This window comes from Mus musculus, chromosome 12, assembly GCF_000001635.26.
Source record: "Mus musculus strain C57BL/6J chromosome 12, GRCm38.p6 C57BL/6J".
Taxonomy (NCBI): domain Eukaryota; kingdom Metazoa; phylum Chordata; class Mammalia; order Rodentia; family Muridae; genus Mus; species Mus musculus.
The window spans coordinates 75,374,978-75,391,200 of NC_000078.6; the positions used below are offsets into that span (position 1 = coordinate 75,374,978).

The 16,223-nt window shown below is 44.4% G+C and overlaps 1 protein-coding gene across 1 annotated transcript in view; it reads left to right on the forward strand.

Moving 5' to 3' along the window:
- The window catches only part of Rhoj (ras homolog family member J), a 93,143-nt gene that overhangs the window by 66,665 nt on the left and 10,255 nt on the right, over positions 1–16,223 (forward strand). The window contains exon 2 of the mRNA NM_023275.2: positions 371–429. Coding sequence (NP_075764.1) covers positions 371–429 — 59 coding nt within the window. The remainder of the gene's footprint in view (positions 1–370; positions 430–16,223) is intronic.

Below are 16,223 nucleotides of genomic sequence, written 5' to 3' on the forward strand. Positions count from 1 at the left end.
GTTACCTAATTCTGTATCCTGAGAGGTAGCCCAAAGCAAAGATAGTGATAACCAAGCCAGAAAGGGACCTAGCATCCTTTCCTTCCGGAGCTTCATGTGGCAGAGCCTAGTAAAGGTCACCTACCAGTCTACAGAGTACTCGGGAAACACCAAAACTATCCATCTCCATTGAGAGATTTGAAGGTGGCTCAGACCATCTGCCGCCATGGCAGCCCAAGGTTCTCTTTCATTTGGAAACCGTGCTGTCAACTCGGTTTAGAATCTACACCAGCGAGACATATGCTCATCCTCCCTGCCCAGAGAGACGCTGGCATGAGACGTTCTGCCAATTGAAGCCTGTGTTTATGAATTCTCTTCTCTTCTCCCCTAGTTACCGTGACGGTGGGAGGCAAGCAGCACTTGCTTGGACTATACGACACTGCAGGACAGGTACGAGCTCACTGCCTTGTTTCTTTAAGGGTTGAGGAAGGGGATGTAGGAGAAAAATGGTCCCCTTGGCTCATCCAAAAGCTAACAATGCAGACATTTCTCATCCTGATCATTTGGGGCCCATAGATTTTTCTACCCAAATGACACCCAAATGTGCATTCTTTATATACATATATATATATATATATATGAATATATTATATGAACATACATAAATTTATATGTTTATTCATACATCATATATTAATTTTAAATATATGTACTGCATATTCTGGCATATATATAATTTATACATGCATACGTGTGTGTGTGTGTGTGTGTGTGTGTGTGTGTGTGTAACCTTAAATCATTGTCCAGGATACTGGTGATATGTCACACACTGATGAAACCATCAATACTCAAAATATCATTTCTAGCCAAAAGTTTCAATTGCCTCCAACCAAAACCTATTCCACATCCAAGATGTTCGAATCAATCTATTTTACAAACTGTCGTTTTACCCCTTTTTTCCCCCACGCGATTTTCTTCGCCTATCTTTTACTTGATTTACCTAATGAGCTGTGAAAAAGTTCAAAAGGAGATGGGGCAGATAAGACTGATTAATCTCTGAAAGGAAAGCAGGGGTCTGGAGACGTTCCAATGACGAAGGTCAACCCCAAACCCCTGAAAACTGACTCTGAAGTTTCTAAGACTCCCCAAATATTCCTATTGTGTTACAAGTGTTTCTTCAGGTTTGAGAATGGAAGGGCATGGACTTGAATCCCCAGCAGTGAACCTGCACATGGCTGTCCTTGGGTGAAAGCACCTGGTAACTGCCTTTTCCTGAACCTCACATGGGGCTGTGGAAAACATCCAGTGTTAGGAGTTTGCCGGGTGGAGGAGGGGATGTAGATGAGCCATGGATGGCTGTGGCCTAATTTCTTGGATAGAGCGTGTTACCATATGTCTTGAATCATTTATTTAGGTCAAAATCAGCGGGTTGTTCAGTCAGTCCAAATTTATACAGCTTAAGTCCTTTGGCGTGAGTATTTGACCGTGGTATTTCCCACTGTGCGTTCCTTGGTAATTGTTAAGAGCTATGCATTTGTGGAGGCCTTTTCTCACAATTATCTGGAGATATTTCATTTTGCTCAACTTGAAAGCTCTCTACTAGAAAATAAATAAATGGAAACTCTTCAAGGTTTTCAGTGTGCATTTGCAAGGACCACTGACATGTGTATGTGAGACAGGAAAGCTGGGCTTTCCAGCCAGGGCAGGGAGTCTGGATAGTCCAGCATCAGACCCAAGGCTCCATCCCAGGACCCTCCAGCTTCTACTCATAGCCAAATGACTGTTTAAAAACAAACAAACAAACAAACACTGTCAGAACTAAGGAGTAGGGTGACCTCTCCCATCAATGTCAAGAAACAAAAACAAAACTAGAGAAAATATGTCCCCACAGTTACTCAAGGGGAAAAATCAACTTGGGACCTCTGATGCAAGAGAGTGTAGCTCCTACCAGAAAACATCTCAGCACATGAGGTCCATGGATTTGGGAGCTGGAACTGCCTACTCTAACTCACTCACATAATCACCCTTTACAACCTCGCAATGTATAGAGTGCATACAACCCAGCTTGCAAAGACCAATGCAACTAGGATTCTTTCATACTGTGAAACTTGCCTTCCTAGAAAGCTCTGGAAACCTCTGCCCATTCAGCTCCCCCATGCTTCTGTTGTAGCCCAGAGCCGTTGTTGGGTCCTATGCATCAGTTGCCCCAAGAACCATGTCCCTTGATCTCTATTTCATTTCACATCCAATAAGACCATTTAAAAGCTCTTGTAGAGTTGAGTTGTTATTTCCCATTACCCTGTCCTTTAAATAAAAGAAGAAGGAAAAAACTCACAGAAGAGTGGAAGTGATAATATATTGTGAAAATACCTTTCAACTTGAAATTGAAGCATGTAGGGCGGCCCCGACCTCTGACACGGGGTGAGAAGTGTTGTAAAATGTAATAACAAATAGGTTCAAGCTATTTCTTCCTTTTAACTCTCACCTGGATGCTTTTCTCCACGCATTTTGAAGTCTCTGGATAGACAACGTTCACAGGGGAGCACGAAGCCACGAAGCATGGAGAAAGGAAATCAGAACCTATCAGAAGACTCCTTCTGGGCCTCCAGGACTATGATTAAAACCTTTGAGAGATAAATTTCAAGAAATCCTGAAAGAACTGGAGTAATTAATCAAAAAAGTTTGAATCAAGACCCAAGGGAGTCCTTTCAGCAGTGGGAGATTTTCAATGCAGGGATAAGCACAATACAGTAAAAGACACACCACCATTCCTGTTCTGAAACAACGATTCTCAAACTTAAGCCTGGCACCAGAACCACCCAGAGCTTGTTAAAACCCAGCCACAGGGCTCCACCCCATAGTTTCCAACTCTACAAGTCCGGGATGGGCCCCAAGAATTTGCATTTATGCTAAGTTTCCATTGCTGCTACCCTGAACAGCACACTTTGAGAGTCACGACTTTGGGAATTGTCACTAAAGTGCGGATGGCTAACCAGCAGCATTGCTCATTCGTGGAGCATCTTAGAAATGCGCCATCAAGAAATACTTGGGAGATGAAGGCAGCTAGAGCCAAACTTTAAGCGTATCCTCAGCTACGCAGGAAATGCAAGGACATCCTGGGCTACCTGAGACCTTGTCTCAAAAACACAACAGAGAGAAATGCAAGCCCTCACACCCCAGCCCCAAATCAATGAATTTAAGTCTTTGATGGGTGAAGCATATTCCCAGCAAAATAACCACATCTACAAATTAGCCAAAAAGCGTCACAGCAAATTTAATTTAGAAGGTGTATTAGTCGGGGTTTTCTAGAGGAACAACACAGATAGAACAAATATATAATATCATATATCATACATCATAGATCACATATTTATTATTTATTATATTTAATTAATAGACTTGCTTATAGGCTGTAATCCAGCTAGTCTAACAATGGATGTTTACTAACAGAAGGTCCAAGAAACCAGCAGGCCCATGAGGTTGGATGTCTCCACTGTTCTTCACTAGATGCCAGAATCCCACCGAAGTAGACTCTAATGCCAGTGAAGGAACAGACTTGCCAGTGTAAGCAAGAGCAAGGAGGCAAACAGCGTGCTTCCTTTCTCCATGACCTTTATATAGGCTGGTAGCAGAAGCTGTGGCCCAGATTAAAGGTGGCTCTTCCCACTTCAAAAGATTTAATTAAGAAAAATCCTCCACAGGTGAACCCAGCCACTTGGCTGTTAGTTAATTCCGGATGTAGTCAAGTTGACAACCAAGAGTAGCCATCATACAAGGCTTGTCCCAAAAGTTCCAGTCCCCATTCTGAGTAGTACAGTGTAGCCTTCAGCGACACTCTATGAAATGTCACTGAAGTCACAAGGAATACCTACAACTAATTAAAAATTACTCGCTGAGTCTATCACTAAATTAGGAAAGAGAAATGATCTCAGAACAGAATGGTAGATCCGGAGCCACAAACACACAATGCCCATGAGTCTCTAAGCCCAGCTATTACGTTCTATCTAATCTGGGTAATTAGATTGTCTTACAAGAATAACCCAAAGAGGTGTGCCCTCACCTTTGTCCTGAGCTAACTGTGGAGGGTGGGGTGAGGCGGGCATTGAGAACAACTCAAGAAACAAAATCGTTCTGAAAGATCAGTGATAGGAAGTTGTTATCCCCACCCTCAAAGGAAGCAACCCTGAGCAAAACTGTTTAGCCGCCTCCCTCTACCATTCGGCTTCCAACATGGCGGCTGCAGGGTTAGCCTCAAGACTCTCCATTTTGCAGCTCGGCCAAGCTTTTGCTAAGGATGCTAATGAGGCCATGCATATGCTGCCACCACTTGGGAGCTGGCTTCCTCCCCAGACTCCTGAGACAAACTACCATTTGGACTTTGAATGGGGCACTTTGAAGGGAAAAGAAAAAATCTCTTTCAGAATTCACTCAGATGGAATTTCAAACACATAAGTGTTGGTGGTGCCAGCAGCAGCGGTCGCCATCTTGGTCCGGGACCCGCCGAACTTAGGAAATTAGTCTGAACAGGTGAGAGGGTGCGCCAGAGAACCTGACAGCTTCTGGAACAGGCGGAAGCACAGAGGCGAAGAGGCACTGAGGCAGCACCCTGCGTGGGCCGGGGACAGCCGGCCACCTTCCGGACCAGAGGACAGGTGCCCACCCGGCTGGGGAGGCGGCCTAAGCCACAGCAGCAGCGGTCGCCATCTTGGTCCGGGACCCGCCGAACTTAGGAAATTAGTCTGAACAGGTGAGAGGGTGCGCCAGAGAACCTGACAGCCTCTGGAACAGGCAGAAGCACAGAGGGGCTGAGGCAGCACCCTGTGTGGGCCGGGGAGAGCCGGCCACCTTCCGGACCGGAGGACAGGTGCCCGCCCGGCTGGGGAGGCGACCTAAGCCACAGCAGCAGCGGTCGCCATCTTGGTCCGGGACCCGCCGAACTTAGGAAATTAGTCTGAACAGGTGAGAGGGTGCGCCAGAGAACCTGACAGCTTCTGGAACAGGCGGAAGCACAGAGGCGAAGAGGCGCTGAGGCAACACCCTGCGTAGGCCGGGGACAGCCGGCCACCTTCCGGACCAGAGGACAGGTGCCCACCCGGCTGGGGAGGCGGCCTAAGCCACAGCAGCAGCGGTCGCCATCTTGGTCCGGGACCCGCCGAACTTAGGAAATTAGTCTGAACAGGTGAGAGGGTGCGCCAGAGAACCTGACAGCTTCTGGAACAGGCAGAAGCACAGAGGCGCTGAGGCAGCACCCTGTGTGGGCCGGGGACAGCCGGCCACCTTCCGGACCAGAGGACAGGTGCCCGCCCGGCTGGGGAGGCGACCTAAGCCACAGCAGCAGCGGTCGCCATCTTGGTCCCGGGACTCCAAGGAACTTAGGAATTTAGTCTGCTTAGGTGAGAGTCTGTACCACCTGGGAACTGCCAAAGCAACACAGTGTCTGAGAAAGGTCCTGTTTTGGGCCTTCTTCTTCGGCCAGGAGGAGGTCCAAATACAAGATATCTGCGCACCTTCCCTGTAAGAGAGCTTGCCAGCAGAGAGTGCTCTGAGCACTGAAACTCAGAGGAGAGAATCTGTCTCCCAGGTCTGCTGATAGACGGTAACAGAATCACCAGAAGAACAATCTCTAAACAGAGTCAACTATAACTACTAACTCCAGAGATTACCAGATGGCGAAAGGTAAACGGAGGAATCTTACTAACAGGAACCAAGACCACTCACCATCACCAGAACCCAGCACACCCACTTCGCCCAGTCCAGGGAACCCCAACACACCTGAGAACCTAGACCTAGATATAAAAGCATATCTCATGATGATGGTAGAGGACATCAAGAAGGACTTTAATAAATCACTTAAAGAAATACAGGAGAACACTGCTAAAGAGTTACAAGTCCTTAAAGAAAAACAGGAAAACACAATCAAACAGGTAGAAGTCCTTACAGAAAAAGAGGAAAAAACATACAAACAGGTGATGGAAATGAACAAAACCATACTAGACCTAAAAAGGGAAGTAGACACAATAAAGAAAACTCAAAGCGAGGCAACTCTAGAGATAGAAACCCTAGGAAAGAAATCTGGAACCATAGATTTGAGCATCAGCAACAGAATACAAGAGATGGAAGAGAGAATCTCAGGTGCAGAAGATTCCATAGAGAACATCGGCACAACAATCAAAGAAAATGGAAAATGCAAAAAGATCCTAACTCAAAATATCCAGGAAATCCAGGACACAATAAGAAGACCAAACGTACGGATAATAGGAGTGGATGAGAATGAAGATTTTCAACTCAAAGGTCCAGCAAACATCTTCAACAAAATTATTGAAGAAAACTTCCCAAATCTAAAGAATGAGATGCATATGAACATACAAGAAGCCTACAGAACTCCAAATAGACTGGACCAGAAAAGAAATTCCTCCCGACACATAATAATCAGAACATCAAATGCACTAAATAAAGATAGAATACTAAAAGCAGTAAGGGAAAAAGGTCAAGTAACATATAAAGGCAAGCCTATCAGAATTACACCAGATTTTTCACCAGAGACTATGAAAGCCAGAAGAGCCTGGACAGATGTTATACAGACACTAAGAGAACACAAACTGCAGCCCAGGCTACTATACCCAGCCAAACTCTCAATTATCATAGAGGGAGAAACCAAAGTATTCCACGACAAAACCAAATTCACGCATTATCTCTCCACGAATCCAGCCCTTCAAAGGATAATAACAGAAAAAAACCAATACAAGAACGGGAACAACGCCCTAGAAAAAACAAGAAGGTAATCCCTCAACAAACCTAAAAGAAGACAGCCACAAGAACAGAATGCCACCTTTAACAACTAAAATAACAGGAAGCAACAATTACTTTTCCTTAATATCTCTTAACATCAATGGTCTCAACTCGCCAATAAAAAGACATAGACTAACAAACTGGCTACACAAACAAGACCCAACATTTTGCTGCTTACAGGAAACTCATCTCAGAGAAAAAGATAGACACTACCTCAGAATGAAAGGCTGGAAAACAATTTTCCAAGCAAATGGTATGAAGAAACAAGCAGGAGTAGCCATCCTAATATCTGATAAGATTGACTTCCAACCCAAAGTCATCAAAAAAGACAAGGAGGGACACTTCATTCTCATCAAAGGTAAAATCCTCCAAGAGGAACTCTCAATTCTGAATATCTATGCTCCAAATACAAGAGCAGCCACATTCACTAAAGAAACTTTAGTAAAGCTCAAAGCACACATTGCGCCTCACACAATAATAGTGGGAGACTTCAACACACCACTTTCACCAATGGACAGATCATGGAAACAGAAACTAAACAGGGACACACTGAAACTAACAGAAGTGATGAAACAAATGGATCTGACAGATATCTACAGAACATTTTTCCCTAAAACAAAAGGATATACCTTCTTCTCAGCACCTCATGGTACCTTCTCCAAAATTGACCACATAATAGGTCACAAATCAGGCCTCAACAGATTCAAAAATATTGAAATTGTCCCATGTATCCTATCAGATCACCATGCACTAAGGCTGATCTTCAATAACAAAATAAATAACAGAAAGCCAACATTCACATGGAAACTGAACAACACTCTTCTCAATGATACCTTGGTCAAGGAAGGAATAAAGAAAGAAATTAAAGACTTTTTAGAGTTTAATGAAAATGAAGCCACAACGTACCCAAACCTTTGGGACACAATGAAAGCATTTCTAAGAGGGAAACTCATAGCTATGAGTGCCTTCAAGAAAAAACGGGAGAGAGCACATACTAGCAGCTTGACAACACATCTAAAAGCTCTAGAAAAAAAGGAAGCAAATTCACCCAAGAGGAGTAGACGGCAGGAAATAATCAAACTCAGGGGTGAAATCAACCAAGTGGAAACAAGAAGAACTATTCAAAGAATTAACCAAACGAGGAGTTGGTTCTTTGAGAAAATCAACAAGATAGATAAACCCTTAGCTAGACTCACTAAAGGGCACAGGGACAAAATCCTAATTAACAAAATCAGAAATGAAAAGGGAGACATAACAACAGATCCTGAAGAAATCCAAAACACCATCAGATCCTTCTACAAAAGGCTATACTCAACAAAACTGGAAAACCTGGACGAAATGGACAAATTTCTGGACAGATACCAGGTACCAAAGTTGAATCAGGATCAAGTTGACCTTCTAAACAGTCCCATATCCCCTAAAGAAATAGAAGCAGTTATTAATAGTCTCCCAGCCAAAAAAAGCCCAGGACCAGACGGGTTTAGTGCAGAGTTCTATCAGACCTTCAAAGAAGATCTAACTCCAGTTCTGCACAAACTTTTTCACAAGATAGAAGTAGAAGGTATTCTACCCAACTCATTTTATGAAGCCACTATTACTCTGATACCTAAACCACAGAAAGATCCAACAAAGATAGAGAACTTCAGACCAATTTCTCTTATGAACATCGATGCAAAAATCCTTAATAAAATTCTCGCTAACCGAATCCAAGAACACATTAAAGCAATCATCCATCCTGACCAAGTAGGTTTTATTCCAGGGATGCAGGGATGGTTTAATATACGAAAATCCATCAATGTAATCCATTATATAAACAAACTCAAAGACAAAAACCACATGATCATCTCGTTAGATGCAGAAAAAGCATTTGACAAGATCCAACACCCATTCATGATAAAAGTTCTGGAAAGATCAGGAATTCAAGGCCAATACCTAAACATGATAAAAGCAATCTACAGCAAACCAGTAGCCAACATCAAAGTAAATGGAGAGAAGCTGGAAGCAATCCCACTAAAATCAGGGACTAGACAAGGCTGCCCACTTTCTCCCTACCTTTTCAACATAGTACTTGAAGTATTAGCCAGAGCAATTCGACAACAAAAGGAGATCAAGGGGATACAAATTGGAAAAGAGGAAGTCAAAATATCACTTTTTGCAGATGATATGATAGTATATATAAGTGACCCTAAAAATTCCAACAGAGAACTCCTAAACCTGATAAACAGCTTCGGTGAAGTAGCTGGATATAAAATTAACTCAAACAAGTCAATGGCCTTTCTCTACACAAAGAATAAACAGGCTGAGAAAGAAATTAGGGAAACAACACCCTTCTCAATAGCCACAAATAATATAAAATATCTCGGCGTGACTCTAACGAAGGAAGTGAAAGATCTGTATGATAAAAACTTCAAGTCCCTGAAGAAAGAAATTAAAGAAGATCTCAGAAGATGGAAAGATCTCCCATGCTCATGGATTGGCAGGACCAACATTGTAAAAATGGCTATCTTGCCAAAAGCAATCTACAGATTCAATGCAATCCCCATTAAAATTCCAACTCAATTCTTCAACGAATTAGAAGGAGCAATTTGCAAATTCATCTGGAATAACAAAAAACCGAGGATAGCAAAAACTCTTCTCAAGGATAAAAGAACCTCTGGTGGAATCACCATGCCTGACCTAAAGCTTTACTACAGAGCAATTGTGATAAAAACTGCATGGTACTGGTATAGAGACAGACAAGTGGACCAATGGAATAGAATTGAAGACCCAGAAATGAACCCACACACCTATGGTCACTTGATCTTCGACAAGGGAGCCAAAACCATCCAGTGGAAGAAAGACAGCATTTTCAACAATTGGTGCTGGCACAACTGGTTGTTATCATGTAGAAGAATGCGAATCGATCCATACTTATCTCCTTGTACTAAGGTCAAATCTAAGTGGATCAAGGAACTTCACATAAAACCAGAGACACTGAAACTTATAGAGGAGAAAGTGGGGAAAAGCCTTGAAGATATGGGCACAGGGGAAAAATTCCTGAACAGAACAGCAATGGCTTGTGCTGTAAGATCGAGAATTGACAAATGGGACCTAATGAAACTCCAAAGTTTCTGCAAGGCAAAAGACACTGTCTATAAGACAAAAAGACCACCAACAGACTGGGAAAGGATCTTTACCTATCCTAAATCAGATAGGGGACTAATATCCAACATATATAAAGAACTCAAGAAGGTGGACCTCAGAAAATCAAATAACCCCCTTAAAAAATGGGGCTCAGAACTGAACAAAGAATTCTCACCTGAGGAATACCGAATGGCAGAGAAGCACCTGAAAAAATGTTCAACATCCTTAATCATCAGGGAAATGCAAATCAAAACAACCCTGAGATTCCACCTCACACCAGTGAGAATGGCTAAGATCAAAAATTCAGGTGACAGCAGATGCTGGCGAGGATGTGGAGAAAGAGGAACACTCCTCCATTGTTGGTGGAATTGCAGGCTTGTACAACCACTCTGGAAATCAGTCTGGCGGTTCCTCAGAAAATTGGACATAGTACTACCGGAGGATCCAGCAATACCTCTCCTGGGCATATATCCAGAAGAAGCCCCAACTGGTAAGAAGGACACATGCTCCACTATGTTCATAGCAGCCTTATTTATAATAGCCAGAAACTGGAAAGAACCCAGATGCCCCTCAACAGAGGAATGGATACAGAAAATGTGGTACATCTACACAATGGAGTACTACTCAGCTATTAAAAAGAATGAATTTATGAAATTCCTAGCCAAATGGATGGACCTGGAGAGCATCATCCTGAGTGAGGTAACACAATCACAAAGGAACTCACACAATATGTACTCACTGATAAGTGGATACTAGCCCAAAACCTAGGATACCCACGATATAAGATACAATTTCCTAAACACATGAAACTCAAGAAAAATGAAGACTGAAGTGTGGACACTATGCCCCTCCTTAGAAGTGGGAACAAAACACCCATGGAAGGAGTTACAGAAACAAAGTTTGGAGCTGAGATGAAAGGATGGACCATGCAGAGACTGCCTTATCCAGGGATCCACCCCATAATAAGCATCCAAACGCTGACACCATTGCATACACTAGCAAGATTTTATCGAAAGGACCCAGATGTAGCTGTCTCTTGTGAGACTATGCCGGGGCCTAGCAAACACAGAAGTGGATGCCCACAGTCAGCTAATGGATGGATCACAGGGCTCCCAATGGAGGAGCTAGAGAAAGTACCCAAGGAGCTAAAGGGATCTTCAACCCTATAGGTGGAACAACATTATGAACTAACCAGTACCCCTGAGCTCTTGACTCTAGCTGCATATGTATCAAAAGATGGCCTAGTCGGCCATCACTGGAAAGAGAGGCCCATTGGACACGCAGACTTTGTGTGCCCCGGTACAGGGGAACACCAGGGCCAAAGGGGGGGAGTGGGTGGGTAGGGGAGTGGGGGTGGGTGGGTAAGGGGGACTTTTGGTATAGCATTGGAAATGTAAATGAGCTAAATACCTAATAAAAAATGGAAAAAAAAAAAAAAAAAAAAAAGTGTTGGTGGTGCACACCTGTAATCCCAGCACTCAGGAGGCAGAGGCAGGTGGGTCTCTGAGTTCCAGGCCAGCCTGGACTACAGAGCAGGTTCCAGGATAGCCAGGGCTACACAGAGAAAATCCTGTCTTAAAAAAAAAAAAAAAAAAAATCAAGCTAGTTTAGTAAGGGATTTACCCCTCAGTTTACCCAGCAAGCAACAGGGCATTCCTCCAGCTTAATCTATAATCTATTCATGTCAGGCCAGCTCACCTGTCTGACTCGGGCTCCTTGTCAAATATGAGTGACAGTTTCTCTGAAAGTGCTTCCTGCTCTCAGATCCCTGGCTCAGCTACTGGAAGAGACTCGGAGTTCTAAGATGTACTCCAAGCCCCGCTGGCTTGTTTGGCACATGCCATGAGAAAGCATGACGCCAGAATGGAGAGGATTGAGCCTAGCCTGAACTCACATGGCCTGTGGAAGAGTAGAGAGTTAGAGGGGTTTCCCAGGCCAATGTTCAGGGCGAGGTGTCCTCTGAGTCTGCAGCGGATCAGCCATGATGGTGAGGCATCTTACCCTCTTCTCCACGGACCCTCACCCAAACAAATGATAATGAGAAAAGCCTGCTCTTGGACCACACCTCGAGTAGGTGTCTCTCAAAGACAGCAAGCACTCGCAGAAGTAGCAACTAGCACCACTGCCAGAGCGGATGAATGTGGCCTGCTATTCACCTAAGCAGGTGCCCGTTTCTCATCAGAGTGAGCCCGAGTTCCCTGCACATGCGCCCCTCAACACATAAGGTGGCCTACACATTGTGTGAGGATGGTATCTCTCATCGCCAAATCACAGCCCAGGGCAGCTTAGCTGCCACCAACGACTGTGGGACCAGGAAGCGCTGGCCCAGCTCAAGGCTGCGACCACACAGCTTCACCAAGACCTGATCTGTGAAGCTCCTCTCTCCCCACCAGGGTTTCTTCTTCAGAGGCATGTGAGCCTGCAGGAGGGAAGTACAGCTGGGGCTCATTAATGGTAACCCCAGGTCCACTTGGAAGCACACAAGACTTCCTCTTTTGCCATTGGCTGAGCCAACAGGGCCATCTGGAGCACAGGGTCTGGCGTCAACACTTTATGGAAAGTTTGCCTAAACCCTCAGAATAAATGTTTTGCTCTCAATAAGCAACTCAAACTTTCTCACCCCGTGCATCTCAGCGTGGTTTCTAGGAGTGCGCTGTTTGGACTATGCTGCCCTTACAACGAGCTGTTGGTAAGAAGTAACTAAGGACCAATGGGTCCTTAGCTTTCCCAAGATTAGAAGAAAAAAAAAAAGATGAAAGGACGTTGACTAAAAGATGCAATCACAATTCACGAATATTCGGGTCTCATTACCACTTAGAGATCAGAAAAGTGAATTTCAGGGTCATCCCTGGTATCCAATGGGGATAGGGGTCGGGGTTCCAGGACCTGCAGCTGTTGCTGGCTTTGGATAAGGGATGGACCCTTCCACTCTATCATTTAAGCGCTGACTGTATTCAAAGCATCAATCCACATATTAAAGCATTGTATTCCCACAACCGAATGAACATTTTACACTTTACAGATAAAGAAACTGAGACAACAAGAACTCACAAACTACACCGAAGTAGTAGTGACGGGAGGGGTAGGGATTTGAATCCAGAGAATTCGTCTCCACCCTTCACGCTCTTGAGCAACATCCTGAGCTCCCGCCCTGTCCAGCTTTCCGAGACTAGCTGGACTTAGAATATGGAAACCAGAGCTGGTGCCGACAACCTGGGATAAATGGCAGGAAGCTCACAAACCAAAGGAAGCAGAATTCTACTCCCAGCCTCTTGGAGCGTGAAGCACCGGGCAGAACTCCGCGCTGCTTTCCTTACAACACAGACAGCAGGTCCTGGGCGCTTACCAGACATGCGCATTCTAGGCTTCGCACCAGACTCGTAGCTGAGGATGAGTTCCCAGGGATCCGAACTCAAGGGGAGCTAATGGCTTCATGGCTCCAGCACTGTCCCTTTGTGATGAACCTGCTCAAGAACATCTTTCGGGCCCTGGGAATTGACCAGTCTGTCCCACCTCTGTGCAAAGGGAAAACAGATACTCAAAAACCTACATGGCCCCTAATTCCTACCTACCCTACCTTAGCCCAAGTCCTCTTGTGTCCATCCTGGCCCTCCAAAGCACTATCTAGTGGTTTTTATGAGTTAACACACCATCTCTTCAGAAAACACCCAGGCACCGGTTACTCAGAGATGCAGTAGAAGGGTCCTCAGTGCCAAAAGGACCACTTAGCCCTTCCTCGCGGCTGATCGCACCATCTTCACACGTAACATAATCTACACTCCAAGTGTACTTCGCCACAAAACTCATTCAAGCCACCAGCAGGTATGGATTCAACCTCTTGACGTCACCAAGTTCTTTTTTATTAATTCTGCTTCTGCCATACTTCCTAGCCTCAGCCAACAACCAAGGGTGGCAAGCTCCCACCTGCCAGGCATAAACCTTCGTGGAAAGTAACTTTTCCTCTACCATCCTGTTGTTGGATGTTTGATTCTGAGAGCTGCAAGGTTGACGGCAGGAAGAAGGGAGTATGATAACCTGAGACCCTGAAACTGTTTTAGGCTGACTGGGGCATGTGGGGCTTGGATTCCCCAGGAACTTAAGCCTTAGATTTCTGAGACTCTAATGAGCTCTCAAGAGATACCTGTGCTGCTGGTCTGAGGACCATCCTTTGGAAGTTAGTGTAAGAATTCGGATGTAGAGGATCGCCTGGACTTGACATCGGAATTTTCCAGTTCGGTCAGATAAAAATACTCTGCCTTACCAGAGCAACTAAAGGGGGCAGAAGCCTCGGTTCCCATCCGTGGAACTGATATGTGTCTTTTCATTCTCATTCCCTGACTTGATTCCCGGTTCTTAACCTTTATACAGTTCCCGCAGCATCCTTGACAGAGCCACACGTCCAGTAAGTAATCAGTTCTTTTAAACAGACTGACACAGCAGAACTAAGTCCTACAGCAAAGAAATCTAGACTCCGGAGCACAGTGAAGCCCAGAAGCTGAAACCACCAGAAATCCCTGCAGAGGGGACCTGAGCAAATGAACACACCTCACCTCCCCGACTCTATCTTCTAAGCAGCATTTATTCAATGGCTAGCAAATCAAGGAGAAAATAAACACTATCAGTCAGACCACCAGTTATCAGCTCTTCCCTTGCCTGGCTAATCCAGGCTAATCGATTGTTTTGGTTTGGTTGTTGGGGATAGAGGGAGCAGAAGCATTGAGATTTTAAATATACAGTGTCTGCTGCCATCTTGTGGCAACTCGGGGCCAATGCACTTTGTAAAAAAGAATGCATCCCCGCAGTAATAGATTCCTAGATAGCCAATTAAAAAAAAAAAAATCTTAATCTGCCGTCTAAAGTCCCGAGACATGGCGATTACAGTCCCAAACAAAAGTCAGGTCAGGATGCACACATATCTCGATATTCAATAACTCAAGGTTGCATTGGTCCATTACGGACATCTCTACTTTGACCTCCTCTTCTGTGAAATGAAGGCTGAGGGTGCCATCTGTCTAGTGCTCCTGCGCGAACTCCAGGAGATAATACAGTCACTTCTTGTAATAACACCTGGTCCTTGGTAACGATCCCCAGACTCGAGCTCTGGTGGTGAAGATGACGGTGCTAAGCACAAATCAGCTGTCTCCGCTCCAGGCTCCACCCGACCAATCAGTACAGGATTCTTCTACGTCCAGTGCCCCAGAGATTCTGATTTTCTTGGAGGAGGAGGAGCTGCAGAAGCTGCTCGCTTAGAGGTCACTGTAAACCGCACGTTTTAAATTGTTTTAATTTTATTTTATTATTTTATTTGCATGGGTGTTTGTCTACAGGCTTGTCTGTGCAGTACTTAAATGTCTATGCCCCTGGTGTGCAGAAGAGGGCCCTGGAGTTACAGACCTTTGTGAGCTGTCATGTAGGTTTCTGGCCATCAAACCTGGGTCCTCTGGAAGAACAACCTAAACACTCAATAAGCCATCTTTCATCATCCCACATTCCTAAATCCCTAAATCCCACATTTTACGGTGAGTTGTCCTTTCTCATAAAATTAATTGCTGTGGACAGGGTATAGATAGAGGATGAGAAAAACCAATCAAACTGGCCCCGGATCCATTTGTGATGATCTGAGTGGAAAGACAAAATGGCAGAGTAACAAGTGATGTCTGAGATCCCGTCACTCGTGGATCTTAGCACGTGTAACGATTTTCTAAAAGTTCTCCATGCGGCCCTGAAGAAAGCCACCGAAGTCAAAGCCCACAGAAAAGCCGAGGGCTCATCGACAGGCTCGGTCTTGCAAGGTTTCCCTGTAATCACATGATCTTGGAATGGCTCAGAGGTCAGTGTTCCACAACACATACCCATATGTATAATGTATGTATTAACATGTCTAACTGTGTGATGTATGTAGCGTATGGACACATATATAAGAGGAAATGTTTAAGCACACATTACTATTATTTCTATTGGTTATGTGTTACTAAATTCTATTAAAATATAGAACGATTATTTATTGAATGTCCTAAAACTCCTTGGCCACTAAACACCTGGCATTTAACTTGACCACACTGTGGCACTGGGGTACATTAAGGAACAAGTCCCAAACATATTTCTTCAACAGAGGTAATCTCATTTGGCAACAATACTTGTTTTGTACTTTAGCTTACTCTCTGTGTTCAATTTAAAAACAATGTTTAATTGTTGAAGATATTCGTGGGCCAATGACCCACTAATTTAAATACATGTTCCAGACAATGCAACACCAGTGTCCCGGGAGACCTTTATCCCTCCTTGTACTGTCTACGTGGGGGAGTTTCTGAAGACACAGAAGCACAGTAGAC